This window comes from Stegostoma tigrinum, chromosome 7 (assembly GCF_030684315.1).
Source record: "Stegostoma tigrinum isolate sSteTig4 chromosome 7, sSteTig4.hap1, whole genome shotgun sequence".
Classification (NCBI taxonomy): domain Eukaryota; kingdom Metazoa; phylum Chordata; class Chondrichthyes; order Orectolobiformes; family Stegostomatidae; genus Stegostoma; species Stegostoma tigrinum.
Window position 1 is genome coordinate 54,510,008 of NC_081360.1, and position 21,745 is coordinate 54,531,752.

The 21,745-nt window shown below is 40.2% G+C and overlaps 1 protein-coding gene across 7 annotated transcripts in view; it reads left to right on the plus strand.

The window, feature by feature from the left end:
• The first annotated feature begins 2,513 nt into the window (after positions 1–2,513).
• The window catches only part of galnt13 (UDP-N-acetyl-alpha-D-galactosamine:polypeptide N-acetylgalactosaminyltransferase 13), a 406,679-nt gene continuing 387,447 nt past the window's right edge, over positions 2,514–21,745 (plus strand). For all 7 annotated transcript variants that reach the window (XM_048533834.2, XM_048533835.2, XM_048533836.2 and 4 more), the window contains exons 1-2: positions 2,514–2,816; positions 11,670–11,951. In XM_048533834.2, coding sequence (XP_048389791.2) covers positions 11,810–11,951 — 142 coding nt within the window. In that variant the 5' untranslated portion in view covers positions 2,514–2,816; positions 11,670–11,809. The remainder of the gene's footprint in view (positions 2,817–11,669; positions 11,952–21,745) is intronic.

Consider the following 21,745-nt stretch of genomic DNA (forward strand, 5'->3'; position numbering starts at 1 on the left):
TACTTTTCAAAGACACCACTTTCCAAATGTAGATATACCTGCATATAACTCCTCCTTGTCTGATTGCAAGATCCTGTTTAGTATTTTCGTTTCCTTAATGTCAACATGCTTGTTTCCATTATTTTACTGACATGACATATAAGATCATTTCATCCTGAACCCTGTCAGGGTTTGCACACCCTCGCCCCACCAAATTGTGATTCTGTACATTTACATTATATCTATTTTGATGAGAACTTAACAAAACTTGACCAAAGCTCTGTGCAAATGCTGCCTGACCTGCTTTAAGCTTCCAGCATTATTCTGTTTTTCATTTAGTCAAAGCATTTGCAATGTTCTGTTTTTTTTGGCCATTTTTATATAATTGTGGTACTGTCTAACAGAAACTGTGATTTCCATCAGAGGTTGTGTTTGAAGTATAAATGTACAGGCACCCTTGAGGGATGTGTTAAATCATAGAATCATTTTGCCTATATTCTTCAATTAAAGGGTTGATTGTTTCAAGTCCTTGACTTTTTATATTCAAATCTGTAGTTTTTGAATAAATTGATCAAAGTAGACATCTAATCATTGTATTGTACATTTAGTTTGTTTAAGCTGTCAAATGTTTCTGCAGCTGTATTGAGTAATAGAAGGTTTCGTATTTGCTTCTTCTGTGCCCTCTTTATAGAGAGGAATGTTATGACCTAATGCTGCTGTTAAGCTGTTTTGCATCTGTCTAAGCTGATATAAGTAATATGATATGGTTTTTTACCGCTCAAATAAAGTTCCTTCTCTAAAGCAAACCTGTTACCCCTCTAATTTTGTAAATTATTGTGTTCGCATTTCCTTTCCTCCAAGATGTTTCAACATGCTTCTCAATTCATGTCCAAGATTTCAGAATTGAAAAAAAAAATCAGTTTTGCTTCCAATTTCCATTCTTCTCTTACATTTACTGGGCCAATCTTTGACTCTCCCTTTCTATTCCTTGACTTCTGTGTTTCCATTTCTGGGAATAGGATGTGCACCACTATCCACTACACACTCATTGACTTCCACAGTTATCTCAACTAGATTTTTTCACACTGTTCTTGCTGCAAGAATTCCATTTCACTCTCCCTGTGTCTTCACCATTATTGCAACTATTCTTGTGTATGTCCTGTGCGGTGGAACCTGTATGTCTCACTCTGTCCAAGTTCTTTTTAACATCTTATAATCTGTATGTCCCTGCTACTAAGATCTGCCTGTACTACTTGCAAGCAGTACAGGCAGATCTTAGGTATATGTGGCAATAAATCAAATCAAATCATCCTTTGCTATGTCCACCAGCACCAGAAGGATACCACAATCATACACATCTTTGCTTCCACTCCACTGTCAGCATTCCTCAGGGACCATTTCTTCATTCATTAGCAGGATGATGGCAGAGTTGGCTAGGCAGCATTTATTGCCCATCCCTAATTTACCAGAGGGCAGTTGAGAGTCAACCACATTGCTGTGGGTCTGGAGTCACATTTAGGCCAGACCAGGTAAGGATGACAGTTTCCTTCCCTAATGGACATTAGTGAACCACAAAACCCTGACACTTCATCGCTCCATCACTTCTAGCACTTTCTCATCCCCTATGCACCTTCCAATAAAATCACAGAAGCTGTAACAGATGCCCATTCACATCCTCCTATCCCACTGTCCAAACCCCCAAACTACACCTTCCAAGTGAAGCACATGTTACTTGTTACAGAGGTAGTAGGAATTGCCGATGCTGGAGAATCTAAGATAACAAGGTGTAGAGCTGGACAAACACAACAGGCCAAACAGCATCAGAGGAGCATTTCTGAAGAAGGGTCTCAACCCGAAACATCAGCTTTCCTGCTCCTCTGATGCTGCCTGGCTTGCTGTGTTCATCCAGCTCTACACCTTGTTATCTCACACTTTACTTGCATTTCTTGGAATCTAGTCTATTATATCCACTGCTCACAATGCAGCATCCTTTGTATTGGCGAGATCTGATGCAGACTGGTTGACTGCTTAACGGAGTGCCTTCACTATGTCTATAGGAATGACATGACCCTCCAGTTGCTTGCCATAGTATTAAACGTCCTTGTTAAATTCTTCCTTCTATATTTTCCACTAAACATTTGGTCACCTGCCATTAACTTTAGCCACTTAGATGGCTCACATTTTGCTATGTTAGTAACAATATAACAAGCTGGATTCAGTACCAAAACGCAGGACAGCTCCTTTCGCTGCTCCCCCCTGCGGTAGAACGCTCTCCTCGAACTGCAGCTTTGAGCCCCGCCCCCTTGTTCGGCGTAATGGGGCACAGCGCGCAGGCCCAAAGACTGCAGAGCAGAATTGATTGGCGGTCTCTTTGACCAAACAAAGGAGGAAAATGGTGGCCCTCCGAATTCGATTGGGCAAAGTTATGCAAAACAGCCAATGAGATTTTGTGGGAGGCGGGATGTCTTTCAAGTCATTGTGATTGACGACTGCTTGGGAGCCGAGCCCTGACAATTCGAGCTTGCGCAGTGGAGTGGACGGCCTCGGGATGAGGAGCACCTGAATTGATCGGTGGCTTTGGGAGTTCGTAGCTGCTTATGTCCAAAAGCGCTGCCTTGGCAGGTCAACCTAAATATCAAACACTGCCAAGTAATGGCGAAGCCATTGCATCATCTCTTGACTCCTCAAATTAGTACTGCACTTTAACAAATCTTCGCAGCATTTTCTTCAACAAACGCCGCGTTCGTAAGTGTTTGTGACAATTGATTGGGCTCTGCAAGAATGCAACAAGTTAATTGCACCAGGTGCTGCCCCCTCTATCTTTACTGCGTTACAGCGTAAGTCTGTCCGTTCATTTTTTTTCGCGCGATGTATATCTTTTAAAATATTTTTCCCAGGAGACAATATGCACTTTCAATACGGCACTGAACGTGCACTTGTGTGAGAAAGAAGATAGGCTCCGCGAAGGAGTGACCATTGGAGACCGAAAGCTGTTCGAGAGGCAAGTCATTTAAGACTACGAAGTAGACTGCCAAATTCTGCGTTGAATCGAAATGATCTTAAATTGGAAACATTACCAATCCAGATGGTTTCTGTCTATCATTTTTCCGAAGTCGAGACTGAAAATAATGCACCAATTTATTTCGTACGCTTTTAAGCGATGCGAAGAATTAATTAGTAACTTCTGATCATTATTAATGATGTGTTGTAAATTTAAACTAATATCGTCGGGTTATATTACGCAGACTTTCTGGAACTCGGCTTGTTAGAAATCTTCCAGTTCGAGAATCCCGTTTGTGTAATACACACATTCCAAGGAGAACTAAACCGCGGGACTTCGTATTTATTAATTTAACAGCTTAATACACTAGCTGATAACCACCAGGCACGTTTGTCTCTCAGCGGGATTGGCGAAAGCGCCTCAGTCCGCAACCTTTGATTACAGACGCAGTGTCAGCGCTGTTTCCTGCAGCAGAATTATACTTTGTGTTGCTTTCAGTAATTAATGTGTACAAAGAACAGGATGCATTTCAAGTCAACATTGTAAATTAAGTATCTAACAAGAAAAAAATGTCGAGTACAGTATTAAATACGTATTCAAAGCTTTATAATTAGGTTTTGCAACTTGAAAGTATGAATGGAGGTTTTATATGATGGATGTAGAGCACTTGGAAGGGCATTTATATATCACGAAAATGCCATTGCTGAAACAATTGACTTAGCAGAAACAGGTTACTGCTTTTCCCTGTTTATTGATTTTGATCGCTACCACTAGCGAGGATTCCGAACACTTGAAAGGCAAAGTACTGCAGACGCTGGCAGGCTGCAATAAGCACTGCTAACAGTGGAGCAAATCATCAGCTGTGGGCAGAGAAACGATCAACGTTTCCAGTCTGGTGTGAATTCTTCAGATCCTCGGAACTTCAGAGCAGTTCTGGAGAAGTCACACCAGATTCAAAGCACTCGCTGATTCTCATGCCACAGATGCTGGCCAGAGCTGCTGAGTTTCTCTAGCGTCGTCTGGAGGTACTTAACACTAAAGTACAAGCTTTTATGCAATTCAAGTTGAAATATTGTGCGCTACACTGATACTAGATGAAAATGAAATACTTTTAAATTTACAACTTTGAAAATTTCAGGTTTAGAATATCCGTGATGTAAACACAACCACCCACGGCTCATTCTGTAACTCCCCGGACTTTGCCGCCTCATTCCTTTCTTACCAGTCACTTAGTATTAAACTTGAATATTGCTTTAAAAAATGTCATACTGTGGACGCACTTCTTGCATACATCAAGAAAAAGTGCAAGATGCCAAACTTCAAACAATCTCAATTTATACTATGGACGAAAGGGTGCTGATTGACGAGTCTGCTCTGGCAGAGGGATTGCCAGAATGAAGGCATCAGGGAAGCATGGGTTCATCAAACCTCTGAAGAGTTGAAAAGAAACATAAGGCTTGAACACGTATCCCTTTGCTTTGCAGTGATTAATTCCCTGTGTATGAATGCATGCTTTCTCCAACAAGTGTAATTTAAACCATGTTACAAACTTGCCTAGTTACTTAAGTTCCTTGTTGCAGCTGTGGGATTGAGTACTTGTTGAATAATCATGGAGTCATAGCTAACATATTTTCAGTTTCTAAGCTGGGGCTGTTTGGGAGAATGTTTGTAGTCTCACTATAACAAGTAATCACAGTAATAAGCTTTATGATTACATTGATCAATGATTCAGCCTTCGTAACTGGCATGGCCCTGGAATTCATACCTTTGGAATTCTTGCAATTTGTCTTGATGAGTGCAAGATGAAAAGCTTTGCCAACATGTCACTTTTCATTTAATGTTGATGGTAAAGAATTTGCAATTTTTAAAATTGTCTTCCTTTTTAATTAAGTTAAAATCATGTCCAACATAATGACAGCAACATGTTTTTGTTATTGTTATTTGGGCCAAGTCGTACAATAGACAATAGCAGGAGTAGACCATTCGGCCCTTCGACCCAGCACCACCATTTATTATGATCATGGCTGATCATCCACAATCAGTATCCTGTTCCTGCCTTATCCCCATAACCCTTGATTCCACTATCTTTAAGAGCTCTATCTATCTCTCTCATTAAACTATCCAGAGACTTGGCCTCCACTGCCTTCTGGGGCAGAGCATTCCATATATCCACCACTCTCTGGGTGAAGAAGTTTCTCCTCAACTCTGTTCTAAATGGCCTACCTCTTATTTTTAAACTGTGTCCTCTGGTTCTGGACTCCCCCATCAATGGAAACATACTTCCTGCCTCCAGATTGTCCAATCCCTGAATAATCTTATACATCTCAATCAGATCCCCTCTCATCCTCCTAAACTCGTGTATACAAGCCCGGTCACTCCAATCTTTCAACATATGATAGTCCTGCCATTCTGGGAATTGACCTCGTGAACCTCCGCTGCACTCCCTCAGTAGCCATAATGCCCTTCCTCAAATTGGGAGACCAAAACTGCACACAATACTCCAGGTGCGGTCTCATCAGGGTCCTGTACAGCTGCAGAAGTATCTCTTTGCTCCTATACTCAATTCCTCTTGTTATGAAGGCCAGCATGCTATTAGCTTTCTTCACTGCCTGCTGTACCCGTATGCTTGTTTTCATTGACTGATGTACAAGAACACCCAGATCTCGTTGAACTTCCCCTTTACCTAACTTGACTCCATTTAGATAGTAATCTGCCTTCCTGTTCTTGCCACCAAAGTGTATAACTGCACATTTATCCACATTAAACTGCATCTGCCATGCATCCGTCCACTCACCTAGCCTGTCCAAGTCACCCTGAATTCTCATAACATCTTCCTCACATTTCACCCTGCCACCCAGCTTTGTGTCATCAGCAAATTTGCTAATATTACTTCTAATGCCTTCGTCTATATCATTAATGTATATTGTAAATAGCTGCGGTCCCAGCACCGAACCTTGTGGAACGCCACTGGTCACTGCCTGCCATTCCAAAAGGGACCAGTTTATCACTAGTCTTTTTGCTTCCTGTCAGCCAGCAAATTTTCAATCCAAGCCAGTATTTTGCCCCCCATACCATGTGCCCTAATTTTGCTCACTAATCTCCTATTTGGGGCTTTGTCAAAGGCTTTCTGAAAGTCCAGGTACTACATCCACTGGCTCTCCCTTGTCCATCTTCATAGTTACATCCTCAAAAAATTCCAAAAGATTAGTCAAGCACGATTTCCCCTTCGTAAATCCATGCTGACTCTGACCTATCCTGTTACTGCTATCCAAATGATTCGTAATTTCATCTTTTGTAATTGACTCCGGCATCTTTCCCACCACTGATGCCAGGCAAACCAGTCTATAATTTCCTGTTTTCTCTCTCCCTCCTTTCTTGAAAAGTGGACAACATTAGCCACCCTCCAATCCGCAGGAACTGATCCTGAATCTATAGAACATTGGAAAATAATTACCAATGCGTCCACGATTTGTAGAGCCATCTCCTTAAGTACCCTGGGATGCAGACCATCAGGTCCTGGGGACTTATCAGCCTTCAGACCTAGCGATCTATCCAACACCATTTCCTGCCTAATATAAATTCCCTTCAGTTCATCCATTACCCTAGGTCCTTCAGCCACTACTGCATCTGGGAGATTGCTTGTGTCTTCCCTAGTGAAGACAGATCCAAAGTACCTATTCAACTCTTCTGCCATTTCCTTGTTCCCCATAATAAATTCACCTGTTTCTGTCTTCAAGGGCCCAATTTTAGTCTTAACCATTTTTTTTCTCTTCACATACCTAAAAAAGCTTTTACTATCCTCCTTTATATTTTTGGCCAGTGTGCCTTTGTACCTCATTTTTTCTCCATGTATTGCCTTTTTAGTTAACCGCTGTTGCTCTTTAAAACTTTCCCAGTCCTCCGGCTTCCCGCTCATCTTTGCTATGTTATACTTCTTTGTCATCTTTATACAGTCCTTAACTTCCCTCGTCAGCCATGGCCGCCCCTGCCTCCCCTTAGGATCTTTCTTCCTCTTTGGAATGAACTGATCCTGCACCTTCTGCATTATATCCAGAAATACCTGCCATTGTTGTTTTGCTGCCATCCCTGATAGGGTATTGAACCATTGAACTTTGGCCAGATCTTCCCTCGTGGCTCCATAGTTCCCTTTGTTCAACTGCAATACTGACACTTCCGATTCTCCCTTCTCCCTCTCAAACTGCAGATTAAAACTTATGTTATGGTCACTACCAAATGGCTCCTTTACTTTGAGGTCCCTGATCAAATCCAGTTCATTGTACAACACCAGATCCAGAATTGCCTTCTCCCTGGTAAGCTCCAGTACCAGCTGTTCCAATAATCCATCTTGGAGGCACTCCACAAACTCTCCCTTTCTTGGGGTCCAGTACCATCCTGATTTTGCCAGTCAACCCACATGTTGAAATCTCCCACAACCACTGTAGTTATACCTTTGAATCAGGAGTTGAAATTGGCCTGTCGCAACTTACACCCTACATCCAGATGACTGTTTGGGGGCCTGTAGATAACTCCCGTTATGGTCTTTCTACCCTTAGAATTTCTCAGCTCTATCCATACTGACTGTACATCTCCTGACTCTATGTCCCCCCCCTTGCAAGGGACTGAATATCGTTCCTCACCAACAGGGCCACCCCACCCCCTCTGCCTGTCAGTCTCTCCTTTCGCTAACACGTATAGCCTTGACTATTCATTTCCCAGGCCCTGTCCACTTGAAGCCACGTCTCAGTTATCCCCACAACATCGTATCTGCCAATTTCCAACTGAGCCTCAAGCTCATCCACCTTTATTTCTTATGCTTTGTGCATTCATATATAATATTTTTAATTTGTTACTCCCCTCACCCTCCTTATCAATCCCTGTTTCACCTGACCATTCTGTATGAACCCTTGAGTTTTCTGCTCGGTTGATTCTGTACAAGTTGATTTAAGTCCCAGATGTCAGGGCAAAAACAGGTCCTAAGGTCACACTTGTTGGCAGCAGGATGTGCTCAGTAATTTTAGCAATGGTGTTGTCTTAATTGACTACCTAAAAAGTCCACTGTCCAATTAAGGACAAAAAGCTGAGTGCGTTGACAACATCAAAAATTCACACAGCTTTCTGCTTTGGAGTCTCAGCAGTTTCTGGGGAGACATGGTTATTGTTGTGGCATGCAAGTGACCTTTTTTAAAAGGAAAACTCATGTTGAGGTCCTTTCCTATCTGTGGCCAATGCTTTGTTCCACAAAACTGTCACCACTATGCTGCCACTCGGAGAATGTGCAGACTGTTCAGGAGAAATCTTGTAACATTCCATGCTAGGGAAGGTTCTTATAAAGTAACAATACAGATATTGCTACTGTAGTTAAGCATCTTAACAGAAATGACCTTCAAAAATAATGTTGTTTGGTTCAAATGCTGTCTCCAGCATGGTGATGAGTACAGCATTGCTTGTAGGTAAAACTGCTAAACTGCAAATGATGAATCCAATTGCTGCCACACCAGTATTTGCACCTCCATTTCACTGAATCCCAGAATATATTCAGAGCTAACAAAGCACGGGACTGCACCTGATGTGCAGTTCACATGCTCTGCACAACCCTTACCTAATACTGTTAAACACCTAGAGCAGGATTTCTTTCACTGTTGAAATTTCTACCAGAAACGAAATCAGTTTTTTCCTGTTGTGATGCTTCCACACTTTGGATGTGGATTATGAGCCTGTTTGGGAAGGAGTTCCAGTGCTGTATGAATTCTCCCTTTTTTTTTATAGTAGTGTGAGTGTGACGTGTTTTGTTGTGGCTGCATAACAGAGCAGACCAAAATCTGGACTAAATAGACTGCTCCTTAACATTCACCTGCTTCAAATTTTCCTGGAGACAAATGAGAAACAGACCAGAAAGTGAAAAGATCAGAAAATATCATCTGTAATCATGATTGTTAGATGGACCTGACATCAGGCATCTTGGCCGTGAAGTGATGCCAGGAATGGAAGAAGAACAACAACACAGATAACTGCACTATCACTTTTCCATTTACACATGGGGTTGGAGTAGGAAAATGTTGATCAAGTTGTTCCGTTCCCCTGAGGTTGGCGGGGGGGTGCAGGGTTTGTTGGGAGGCCCTGAATCCAGTAGCTAACTCCAACTGCCATTTCTTCCATACATTCTCACTGTGTTTTCTGATTTGAATGGTAAGAGATTTAGTCAATTAGTCTTTGTAATCAATTTGTTCAAAATATTTGCAGGGCTTGTGTGGTTCAGTGGAACCAAAGTAAAGATTGTCTGTGCATGCTCGTTGATATTTCCCCTTTATATAAGTCACAAAGTGCTAGGATTGGCTGTGTTCATTAAGTCAATGAACTGTAATGGGTCCCTGTCAATAGGTGGTCCTAATATTTAGTTACAACGAGCATAACCGGTGTTTACATGGCACGCTTAGCAAATACAAAAGAAAACCCAAGGAACTTCATTGGTATGTTAACAAGCAGTCAGAGGCTGACATTTAGCCATATGTGAAGTATTGGGACAAGTTGAAGATGTGGAGTCAAATTTAAGTGGTGTGGAATGCTTGCATGCTCATACCTCCCACCCTGAGAAGCAAAGTTTGTGCCCAGCTGACACTAATGCTTAATGTTGCGACTACAGCCAGTCCCAAGAAGTCCTGTTGGTCCCTAGACCCAAGTCAGTCAAGGAATTGGGCAGCGTTTGAGCACTTCTTATGAAGGGTGGATGGGGAAGTGGGTTTTTAAGAGTCAGACCGTGAAGAAGGTTCGATGAGAACTATCTTGGGGGATGGAGGCAAATGCTCCACATTTGCAAACAGCACTTCCCCTTTCATTGACCATTTGTGACCCTTTTCTCCACCATATTACCTTGAGTGGGAAGATGGTGGGCTGTCGATCTGACATATGTTTTACATAACTCCCACCCCTCCTATAAAGAAACCCCTGGCAGATTTTGGTATTGGAACTCAAAACAGGAAATGTTGAAACACAGCACGTTAGCCAGTATCTCAAGTATTTGGGGTTGAATCAAAGTTGATGTTTCATTCTTGATGGACTTGCATCAAAATGCTTACTGAAATAGATTTTAGAGGAACATGTTACAAGAGGAAAAAAAGAATGCAGTAAAGATGATTTGTCTTGACCCACAGTTGAGGATATGGTTGTCAACAGTAGGGCAGGTGGTTAGGCGATGAGGCCAGTGAGAGTAAAGCTAACTTGTCAGCTGGTTGTAAGGGAGAGGATCAGAGATTACAGTTTGATCACAAGGATGACTATTGTAAAAGCAAGCTATGACTGGTTTAGGAGCCAACGTAAACCTTTGAGTGCACAGTGAAGTGAATGGAATTTGGATCTGCTAGGATGTGGGTGGCAGAGTTTTAGATGAGCTTAGCTTGATGCAGAATGAAGCTTGGAAGCCTGCTAAGAGAGTTTTGAATTTAGAGTACAGTGGTAACACCACACTAAGGGTTGCAGCAGGTTGAACTGAGTACAGGCAGACAATGACAATATTAAGATCGTAACGAATAGGAGTAGGTTGTTCAGCCCCTTCAGCCTGTTCTGCCCTTCAGTAGGGTCATGGATGATCCTGTAATCCTCAGCCCATTTTCCCTGTAACACTTGATTCCCTACTGATCAAGAATGTATCTATCTCAGTCTTAAACATAAGTAAGGACTGTGCCCCCACAGCTCTTTGGAAGGAGTTCCAAAGATAGTCAACCTCAGAAGAAATTCCTCATCATCTAAGTCTTAAGTTGGTGCCATTTTATCCTGAAACAATGCTGTCTGGTCCTAGACGCTCCTTTTGAGGGGTAATATCCTTTCAGCATTTACCTTGTCGAGTCCGTTAAGAATCCTACAAGTTTCAATAACATCACTTCTCATTCACTTAAACTCGTGCGAACAGAATGTTTAGCGTTTGCTTATAGACAGTTCCTCCAAAATGGGGATCATCTTAGTGAACCTTTTCTGAATTATCTGCAATGAAATGATACCTTTGTTTACTTGAGGTGTATTACTGAGAGATGTTCTTGCCGATCAAGTGAATATAATGTCTGAAGCTCAGCTCCACGTGAATGGCAACCAACTTAGCATTTATTCAGCTAAATTGTAGGGATTGCTTTTTTTTGAAAAAAAGTTACTTGACTTTTTTTAAAATAACTTGTCCAGTTTGCTTTTAATCATAAAAACAAAAGAAAGTGGATGCTGGAAATCAAAGAAAAACAAATTGCTGGAAAAACTCAGCAGATTTTGCAGCTTCTGTGGAGAGAAATCAGTTTAAAATTTTGGGGTCCAGTGACATTTTTTTGGATGCTATCAGACCTCGTGAGTTTTTCGAGCAATTTCTGTTTTTGTTGCTTTTAGTGAAGCATTTTATGGTGCCTGAAAGTTGGACAGCATGTTGCATTGAACAGTATAGGTATTCTAAATATCTCCTGTTTTGGCTTTTATTTAGCACATCTATATCGGAGCAGTTAGTTTTGATTCTTGGACCCAGAATTTAGAGAAACTAAGAGACATCTTCTTGACCTGTTTTCAAACTTTGCTCTACTACTTAGAATGTTTTTGAAGTTACTGGGCTCCCAATGAATCCATAATTCTTCAGAACTGTCTGAAAATAGACTAGAAGTATACAGAAGTGTCCTATTGTATTAGTAATATATGACACTGAGTTTTTGTGTTTTTTTTTCAGTTTCAGCAATGTTTAATTCACTCATTCGACAAACTGGATTTCTGGCATTGCGTCCCTTTTTTGCACTGTGATCTGTTTCACCAAAGAAATAAAGCTGCACACTTCCTGCTTGCCAGTGTGGTTCACAAAATAAAGTACTCATGAGGAGATTGGCGTGGTGCAAGGTAGTCTTGGCCACATCTTTGGTCTGGGTCCTACTGGATGTCGTCTTATTGCTGTACTTCAGTGAATGCAACAAATGTGATGATAAAAAAGACCGCTCTTTATTACCAGCCTTGGGAGGTAAGCATTTTCTGTTGCTAGCTTTGTCACCGTGTGAAATAACTGTATTCTCCACTTTCTAAATTTCTTGGATAAAACTCTTAAATTGTAAGGTTAGAAAACCTGCTTACCTCTCCACCACAACACTTTTGTGATGAGCTGTCTTGATCTTCCTTTGTGTGTGCAAGTAACTAATCTATGTCAAGGTGATTTTTATCCAGTATTATTGTCCAAGATTAGTGTGGGTTACAATGACCGTTTCTGTCTTGTATTCAGGATACAAACTACAAGGAATTTAAATTTGAGATTCTCTTTTTTTAATGATTTTTTATATTGATGTGGTCAAAGTTGTTTTGCAGCCAAAACCTTAAGACTCAATACTGTCTTGATCAGTAACTTATCAGCTTACACTTTCCTTTACCCTCCTAATTTTCTTTAAAAGCTTGGGGCTGGAAGCTGTTGGAGGAATTGAGAGACTGAAAATTTTCTGGAGAGAATCATCTCATTTTGAAATGCTCATCGGGTTTGCTTAATACGAGGAAATACATGTGAACTTCTACAAAACATATATAATTAGTTGAAAACATGGGAGTCTTTTAGGGAAAAAGTATTTGTGAATGAATTTAGTAATTTGAAGATTGGGTGGTAATATGTTTAGCCAATTGCAGAACTCAGTATGCCACAGATTAAACAACGAAACAAAATATTCAGGTTTTCTTCTCCACCATAAGTTAGTGAAACTTCTTGGATGAAAAGTTTACAATTTACCTGTCTCCGTGAACACAATAAAAATGTGTTAAGGCATTATACTACAGTTGTCTTTTGAATAATATAGTACATAATACCCTAGTGAATGGGCCAGGAATCAATTAAGAGTAGCAATGCTGTGATAATGATTCAACTCCTTTTGTTCCTGTCCCTTCTAATAGTCATCTGCTGTTCTAGGGCTGTATGCATTATGTAGATAAAATGCATGTTGTCTCAATGATTCCTTGATTTTTTTGATACCAGCAATTTTTTTGACCTTGAGGTCTTCTGGTGTCTCTACAAGTCTCATTTTATAGATACTCCAGTAACTGTTCTCTATGTAAATTGTTCCAATTGTACTCGTTTATGTATGTAACTAGATGTTACTTAATGCCTTGACATTACAATGTTTTATTGTGTAAGAATTTCATTTTAGTGTTTTTATAAATACAGGAAATGACCAAATGTAAGTGATTTAACACCATGATTTGCCCATCTCTCTGGAGATGGGAAGTTTGGATCCGAAAACTGTAATGTAGTGTAAAAATTCCCATCAGTTTATGGACATACCCTGGGTGAAAACCCTCCTGAAGATGCAAGTTTGTGGAAAGTACATTGGACTACAATTCACTGAACTTTTGGATTCAAGAAACGATGGGCCTCTGCTGAACCAGGAAAAGGCTGGTTGAGTCAGACTGGGTAATATTCAAGTCCAGGAGCAGATGTCTGGAACAGGGGTGAGCCTACAAAACTAAGGGCAGACCCCTAATCATGCCCTAGCTTAAAATAATGGAAGCTGGACCACAGGAAATGAACAATTTCAGACCTTCTGGAGCCTGCAGAGGTAAAAAGACATGTAATTTCCAACCAGTGCTCAGGCACAGAAATACCGAACATTCCACACCATTGTGCTCTATGTAAACCTGTTTCACCTTTTAGATGCAAGAATATTCACACTAATATTAAAAACTTAATGAGTACCTATCTAAGGGAAATACTGGACACTCCAAGCTATTGAAATCACTCACCTTTAATTGAAAAGCCATTCACACCACTTCCAGCATTCAGGAAGCTCATTCAGCCCCGAGAGGAGGAACGATAGATCAGCAACTGAAACCAGATTTGGTGGGAGGTAAGGGGGCCTGAAGTTGGGTATAACTGGGGCCCCGATCACAGCAGTTGCGCTGTGATACCAGAAAACAGCTCTGATTCCAACTAGGTGTGTGCTCTGAGTTGGGTTAAGTGCGTGCCCGGTGTGAGCAGTTTGTGAGAGGAGTTTGAGAGTCCATGCGAAGGTGTCCCTGAGCCAAAGCCACAAGGAATAGAAAGGAGATCGGTCAGACTTGCCGATCGAAAGAAACCCTCCACACCAAGAACAACACTTATAACCACTGAATGCCATCAACTAACCATGAACCTCCATTTGAAGTCTGGAGGTGACAGAAAGCATCCAGAGCCATAAGGCACCAAACAGAGCAACGCCAACAACATCCACCACCATCCAAGATGATAACCCACTCACAAGCACCACCAAGAAAGGAAAGCAAACTAAGGTACTCACCCATCAGGTCCACTGTGCCTAACTGCATCAGGAAACACCACCAAACTGATGGTTACTGGCACTTGTGGACCTCTTCGGAGCCCGAGCTATGACAAGAGCAAGTTGAAACCATACTTCACACCAGGGGTGAGCCTAAGGTTATTGAGACCCTCTAACCCAAATTGGTTAGTCATAGGGGAAGATTGGGTATGGGGGAAAACTGTGTAGGGCATCCCTTGAGAAGTGGAACAAGGTAGAACTTCGGGTTAGCAAGTAATCTCCCTCCCTCCCTCCCCTGCCCTCGTAGTTGCCCTTGATCTGCATTTCTTGGTTTTTCTTTTTGTAAACATGTTCAATTTGCTTTTTTTTTTAAACAAACAGTCAGACTTTTCTTTTCCTCCTGAAGCATCTGCCTCCTGTGTTTTCCACCACACCACATTCCACTACTTAAGCCCAGTGCCAGAGCCAGGGAGCTGGTTAACAATAAACCAGGCAGCACTCCCTACACAACCTGTTTTTTTTCCCCCTGATTTACATTTGTTCAGAATTTCTCAATATTTTACTTGCACCTCCAATACAAAAAAAACTGTTAGGAAAACCTTGAACTGCCAACATCCTAAGTAGACACTCTGCTATTTTACATTTCTAGATGAGTCACTTGTGTATTAAGATTTCGGTGATAGTTGAATTGCATCAAGAATAGCAGTTAGTTTCAATTTTCAGCATTTCTATATTGATTATCTTTCAATTTTACTTTGGAGTAAATGAACGTTATCTTGATGTGGGACAAACTTCAAAATTCAAAGTGGTGTGCATTTTTATGCTGTAAAAGCATTGCCTTTTTCAAATTAGTGTCTTGCAGGCGTTGAAATTATTTCTACTTTATGGTAATGTAGTTATCATCTTCAAAATTTCAGCAGAAAGCATGTTTACGTTGCTCATGAAATGCTTGTCAAGAGCTTAGCCTTTGGCAAATTTTTCCCTCAGAGCGCTGAATTTGAATTTGACATTGGTCAAACTTGCTAATGAAATTATTTGCTTTGTATTCCTTCAAACAATGTACAGAGATATTTTGATAGGTTAACTAATTGGACAAAATGTTGTCAAATAAAGTATGGTGCGGGAAAATGTGAAGTTAATTTTGGAAGGGAGAACAACTGATCAGCATTAATAGAAGAGAAAGCTGTGACGCCAAAGGATTTGGGGATACTTGTGAAATAAAGTTGGTATGCAGGTACTGAACATAATCAGGACCACAAATGGAATAGTGACCTTTTTAATTTCTAAGGAGTTGGAATGAGAGAGTAGGGAAGTCTTTCTACAACTGTACAAGTTGCCGGTTAGACCACATTTGGAGTCTTGTGAGCAGTTTTAGTCCCTTTTTTATTTGAGGAAAAATACCATTTCATTGGAGCCAGTTCAGCAAAGGCTCATGAGGATGATCCCTGGTATGGAAAGATTGTCTTGAGAAAAGGCTGAACAGGTTGGGACTTTGCTCACTGGAGTTTAGAAGAATTGGAGGTGATCTCATTGAAACATAAGATTCTTAAGGGGCTTGACGGGGTAAATGCTGAAAGACTCTCTCACGAAGGGAAAGATTCTATGACCAGAGAACACAACTTCAGAATGAAGGGGTGCAAATTTAAGATGAGTTGGAGGGGTTTCTTTTGAGGGTAAGTGTCTTTGGGAATCCTTGCCACATAAAGCTGGAGAAGGGATGGGGTTGCAGTGTCTATATTTAAGGCTGAAGTAGATTCTTGATTTCTCCTACTGTTCAATGTCTATGGGGAAAGTGCAGGAAAGTAGGTTGAGGAATGCTGGATCAACTGTGATCCTATTGAATGAAGCAGCAGTGTTGGGAGTTGAATGGCCCCCTACTGTTCCTATTACTTATTTTCTACTCCTCCCATCACAACCTAGGGTCTCAAATGCAAGGATAAGTTCAGGCTGTTTAGCATTGAAAATTGTCACTTTTTTGATGTGTATATGAGCTGAGCAGATTTTTAAGATTAAAGTTGCACTATCCCTAATTTAAGAAAAAATGGTCACTTGAGCTTTAGGGACTGCAAACCGTACAAACTTTAGTTCAACATTTTACCCATCAAGGCTATCTTGGAACTGGATTTTGCTACTTGATTGTTTATATTTTAGAATGTTTACATTAAATTTGTATTGAACGTATAATTGGAATTAAGCGGTTTGAAAATTACTTGGGTGGCTTGTTGTTTGAAACTTATAGTTGTGTAACTCAGTCATGAAAACAAAATAACGGAGGAACAGTAATAAAGTATTTGTTTTCATAGGTGTTTTGTGATCTCGGGATCACCAAAAGAACACCCAAATGAGGATTTGTCTTTTAAAAAGACAGTAATTGTTGCAACATAGGTAGTCACAGCATTGTTCTGCTCTTGATGGTTGAGGCAGAAGTATTGGTCAGGACACTAGGCTATCTCTCCCAGAGATGGCAAGAACTGCAGATACTGGAGTCAGATAAGTGTGGAACTGGAGTAACGCAGCATGCCAGGCAGCATCAGAGGAACGTGAAATTTGACGAAAGTTTGGGACCTTTTTTCAGAAATGGAGAATTGGGGTTCCTGGCACCTACCAGGTCCACTACTTGAGCATTGACTGAGACTTGGTCATGTGGGGCACAATTTCCAACTTTGTGCCTGACACTAAACTTAAAAGCACTATTTAATAAGTAGGATAGTATTAGAGTCCAAATCTAACAGAAAAGTAGACTCATGGCAAACTAAATGCAATGGAGAAAGGTGTTAAGTCATGAATTTTGGTAGGAAAAATAGGAGGAAATACAAAGTAAAGGACATCATTCTAAAGTGAATGAAGGAGCAGCAATACATGAGATTACTGTTGAAAGTGGCAAGGTAGATTGAAATTATGGTTGTCGTATTCCAGCTCTTGGGCTTTATAAAAAGAAGTTTTCTTTTGAAAAGCCTAACATGGAACTTCATAAAATTCTGGTTTGGCCTTTACCAGAGTAGTGAACTGGATTTTGAACAATGAGGAGAGAGGCCCAAGTTAGAAAATTTCCCAATTGAACAGACCTATCCTTGTATGAATGGCCACTCTGGGCACTACTTAGTGTTGCATTGAGGGGATGACATCAATTTGGATTTGTCTGACCCAGAAGCAGATCAGATGTGATCAGCGAGGTAGGCAAATGCTGATGTGACCAGACTGGTTTGAAGACCTATTCTTGTATTAAAGAATATTGAGTCCTGATTCTCCTGCTTATTGTCCCCTCAATCCCTGTGTGCCTGTCAATGTTCTCTGCTGCATGCAAGACACTCAGCTGTATATTTAGTGGACACAGATTTCTGAAGATAAGTGATAACCTCATTTTGTAAGCTTAATTTGTTATTGCTTTGTTCCTCTGTGCTTAAAGAAGCTTGTACTGAAGCCTTTCTGATGGAAGTTGGCTGGACAGGGACATTGGATCACTCTGAACTTAACAAGGACAGCTTTTGCATTGGTAGGTCAAAACCTGCTATTTGCTAAAAGGGTTTTGTCACAAGAAACTTGCTAGTGACTCGTTCAATATGCCCTCTGCAAATGCCGAACAAGCCGTATAATAATAACAAAATTCTTAATGCCAGTGAAGAGAAGCACCCATTTAGAAAGCTACTTTAAAAGAAACTGCTGCTGTTATACCCTTAAATTTTGATGTAAGTAATAAAAATTTTTACCTTGAATCACTTCCCTCAATCTTGTAGAGATAAAGATACATTCATTGAAAGTGTGGCTGAAATAAGTTTTATAACCACAAAAAATTTAAAGCTGGCACTGGACTTCAGCTTGTGTAAACAGATCTATTTTGAGCTCATTGTCATTGCTGAGACTTGCTATTGTACTAATGGTTCATTTATTCTTTGCACAGTGCGTGTTATATAGTGAGTATGGGACCAACATGGTAAAACCTCCCTAAATGCAATTTTTGAAAATTTCATGTGATCATAATCATGGGTTTGAAAGGCCATGAACTGTGTCCTAGCTGACCAAATAAATTGTGAAGAAGAATGAGATGCCTTCCACCAATGGAATTGACCTGGCAGGAGTGCGGGCTTGCTGGCATATTTATCTCAAGGGTAAAAGTGACTGTTGTTGGGAAACTATTTTGGATATCCTAAATCTGTTCCTGTTGGCAAACTTTAAATGTCCAACTCTACAAAAATCTGTCAGCTCTGGATATGAAGCATTTACAGGGGGTGCAAAAAAGATTCAGTAGGATTGTTCCCAGAATGCAGTATTCAAGTTAATTGGGTGGATTGGAGAAACTGGGAGGTTGTACTGTGAATGAATTTGGATAGATGTGTTCAAAATCATGAAGGGGCTAAAAAGGTTAGCTGGAGAGATTGGCACTCATTGCAAACAAAACATGTACATTTAAGATGATTATGCAACACAACTGAGTTAAATAGTTATAATTGGCAATGCATAAATTGAGATTGTTGCAGAAGCAGCAACGATTGGCATTTTCAAAGCAGAATTGAATAAGCAGTTGGAGAGAGAATTACATGACTGTGACAAGTTGAGTTTTGCTTTTGCAGAGTCCCAGCATGGATGGTGGATTGAATGGTTACATAAAATCCATTCTATAAATGTCTAGAATGATAATGAACCCATGAACTTTTGACTGTGGTTCAAGAGCTACTGCTTGAGCAAATACTGAAAGAGAAAGTTTAAAGCTTATTGAATAGATAGTTTCACTTAGGATGAACAAAGAACTTTAGATCTATATTTGTTTGCACTAACATAATAGCTCTACATTAATTAGAATTGTGGTAGCTAGAAACTCAATCCTGAGGAGCACTTGGATCTGATTCAGTGCTGTGGTCTTTGAACTTATTTTGGGTGAGGCGTTTTGTGAATTCAGGAAAGGTTGTCATACACTAGCATGTGGTAAACATAACCCAACATTTAAGTAGGAATGAAGAAGAATGGAAAAGTATTGACCTGCTATCTTAGCATCAATAGCAGGGAAAATGTTAAATCATTGCGAAGGATGTGATAAGTGGAAACTTACAAAATATTGGTAAAATCAAGTATGAGTAAATATTACCTTTATGAAATTAAATCATGTTTGACATGCAATGAAGCTTTTTGAGGATATTAATTGTGGTAGCATGGCTAAAAGAATCACTATGTATTTGGATTTCCGGAATTCTAAGATCCCACATAGGTTAGTAAATACAATTACAGTACATGAAATTGGAGAAAATACGTGGGGATTGAGAAATGGTTAACAAACTGACTGGAGTGTCTATGAATAAATGGTCCAATCTCCATTTGACAGGTTTTTACAAATAAAGTGCTGCAAGGATAAGTAAATTCATAGCTGTTTCCAATCAATATAAACAATAATATTTTCACACTTGTAATCAAACTGGACATGTCTTTGAGTTGAGAGGGTACACTGAGGCTTCAAGAGAAATTCGATAGTCTCTGTGACTGGCTCATAAAAGGTAAATGAATACTTTCACACATTCACATTCTATTCCAATTCTGTTGAAGAGTCTAACTTTTTTTTCTTTCCGTTCTGGACTTTTTGAGGCTTTGATCAGAGTTTTTCAAAGTTTGAACAAAGCATTAGTGTAATTCTACACCTGATCAAAATCGGGAATATTTGCAAAACTCAGTTTAACCCAACTGCTGTGCCTAAAATGTATACAGGTAGTTCTTCTGTAACACAAAGGTTACACAACAGCGCAACTAATGTGCCATAGACAATCACGTGATAGAAAGTTTGCATTAATGAACCACATATTATAGCAGAAATACCTTAACTGAGGAATGGTGAAGCTTCTCCTCATTGTCCATCCCATGGGTGAGGCCATTCATTGTCTTGACATGGAGTTCAAAGATCATTGGGATCAACACAGGATAGATCATTCCTCTTTATCAACATGTTTTTCAAAAAAACTTTGTAAACATCTGGGGTGGAGCAATATCCAGTTGCAACAAGAGCTAGATATGACGGGGGGGATAAGAGATAACAAGGTGTAGAGCTGGATGAACACAGTAGGACAAGCAGCATCAGAGGAGCAGGTAGGCTGACCTGAAACATCAGCTTTCCTACTCCTCTGATGATTGGCCTACTCTGTTCATCCAGCTCTATACCTTATTATCTTAGCTAGACGTGATGGCTTTCTAAATGTTGGCCAAAACCTAAAGTTAAAGTATTGTCACCAATTACATAATCGTATTTTAATTAAATCAATTAATCATGTGTTCTAAGGTTTAAATCAATGTAAGAATTCATTTCGGGTTTATTTCAAAATTAGTGATATGGAAATGAGATATAAAAGACAAAATAGTAAAAATTAGTGATTTTTTTTTCAGCTGTAAAGTGTTCTCTTGATTTAAATGTTGATTGATCATCTGATGTAACCAGAATTGTAGTGACCCATTTTACTGGTCATGTATCTCAAATATTAAATGTTTGTGCAAATTCTGTACATTACAAAGTTAGTCCATAAAGTGGGTGGAGTGATGGAAGTTGCAAGAGCTTGCTGAACTGAGATGAGGATGATTGTGTTATTTTGATAGGATTTCAAGCAGCTGACAAGTTTTAGAATATAGATATGAATATAGACTTTGACAGGGTTCATTTTATCTTTTAGGTCCAATATTATTAACAGGATCACTATTCCTGTTGGTCTGAATTTTCCAGCCACCACCCCCCCCCTTTGCTCCTCCTACCACACTTTCTTCCACTGTTCTCTTACCTCTGGTCTCCACATTGTCTCCACTAATGTCTGCTGCAAGCCCTGTTTGTCCTTAAAAATGCAAGTTGCAGTTTGAATGCAACTCCAGGAGAAGTGGACCAGTTCTGGGATTGTCCTTTTATTTACCTTTTGCGAATCTGATTTTCTTTTGGATGAATGAGGTGGCAAGTTCATAGGAGCATCATTAACTGCAAGTTTCCCCTGTAAATTATGTACCATTCTGACATTTAAATGAGCAATCTTCCCCTTGCTATTAAGTGATCGTAAGTTTTTGGAACTGCTTTCTGACACGTAAAACTGATGTTTAATAGAACTTGGTTCAATTAAGGCTGGGCCAAAGCAATACCAACAGCTCTTGAACGTGAATTGAAGAAGTTGCGTTCAGTTTTCTCAAATATCTGCAGATAGAATGCAGAGTGTCATGAGCAGTATGTCTAGAGTGGTCTGATTTTATTTTAGAGCTTCCCTACATTCAGCTGTGAAATGAATCTCTTAGAATCTGGATACAATTTGTGATATTGTTCCTGCCTTGTTAGCTTGAGGCCATGACAAGTAGAAAAGCACTATAAGATAACAAAGTGTGGAGCTGGATGAACACAGCAGGCCAAGCAGCACCCTCTCTGATGAAGGGTCTAGGCCTGAAACGTCAGCTTTTGTGCTCCTGAGATGCTGCTTGGCTTGCTGTGTTCACCCAGCTCCACACTTTGTTATCTTGGATTCTCCAGCATCTGCGGTTCCCATTATCACTGATACAAAAGCACTATAATGTTTCCTGTAACCTG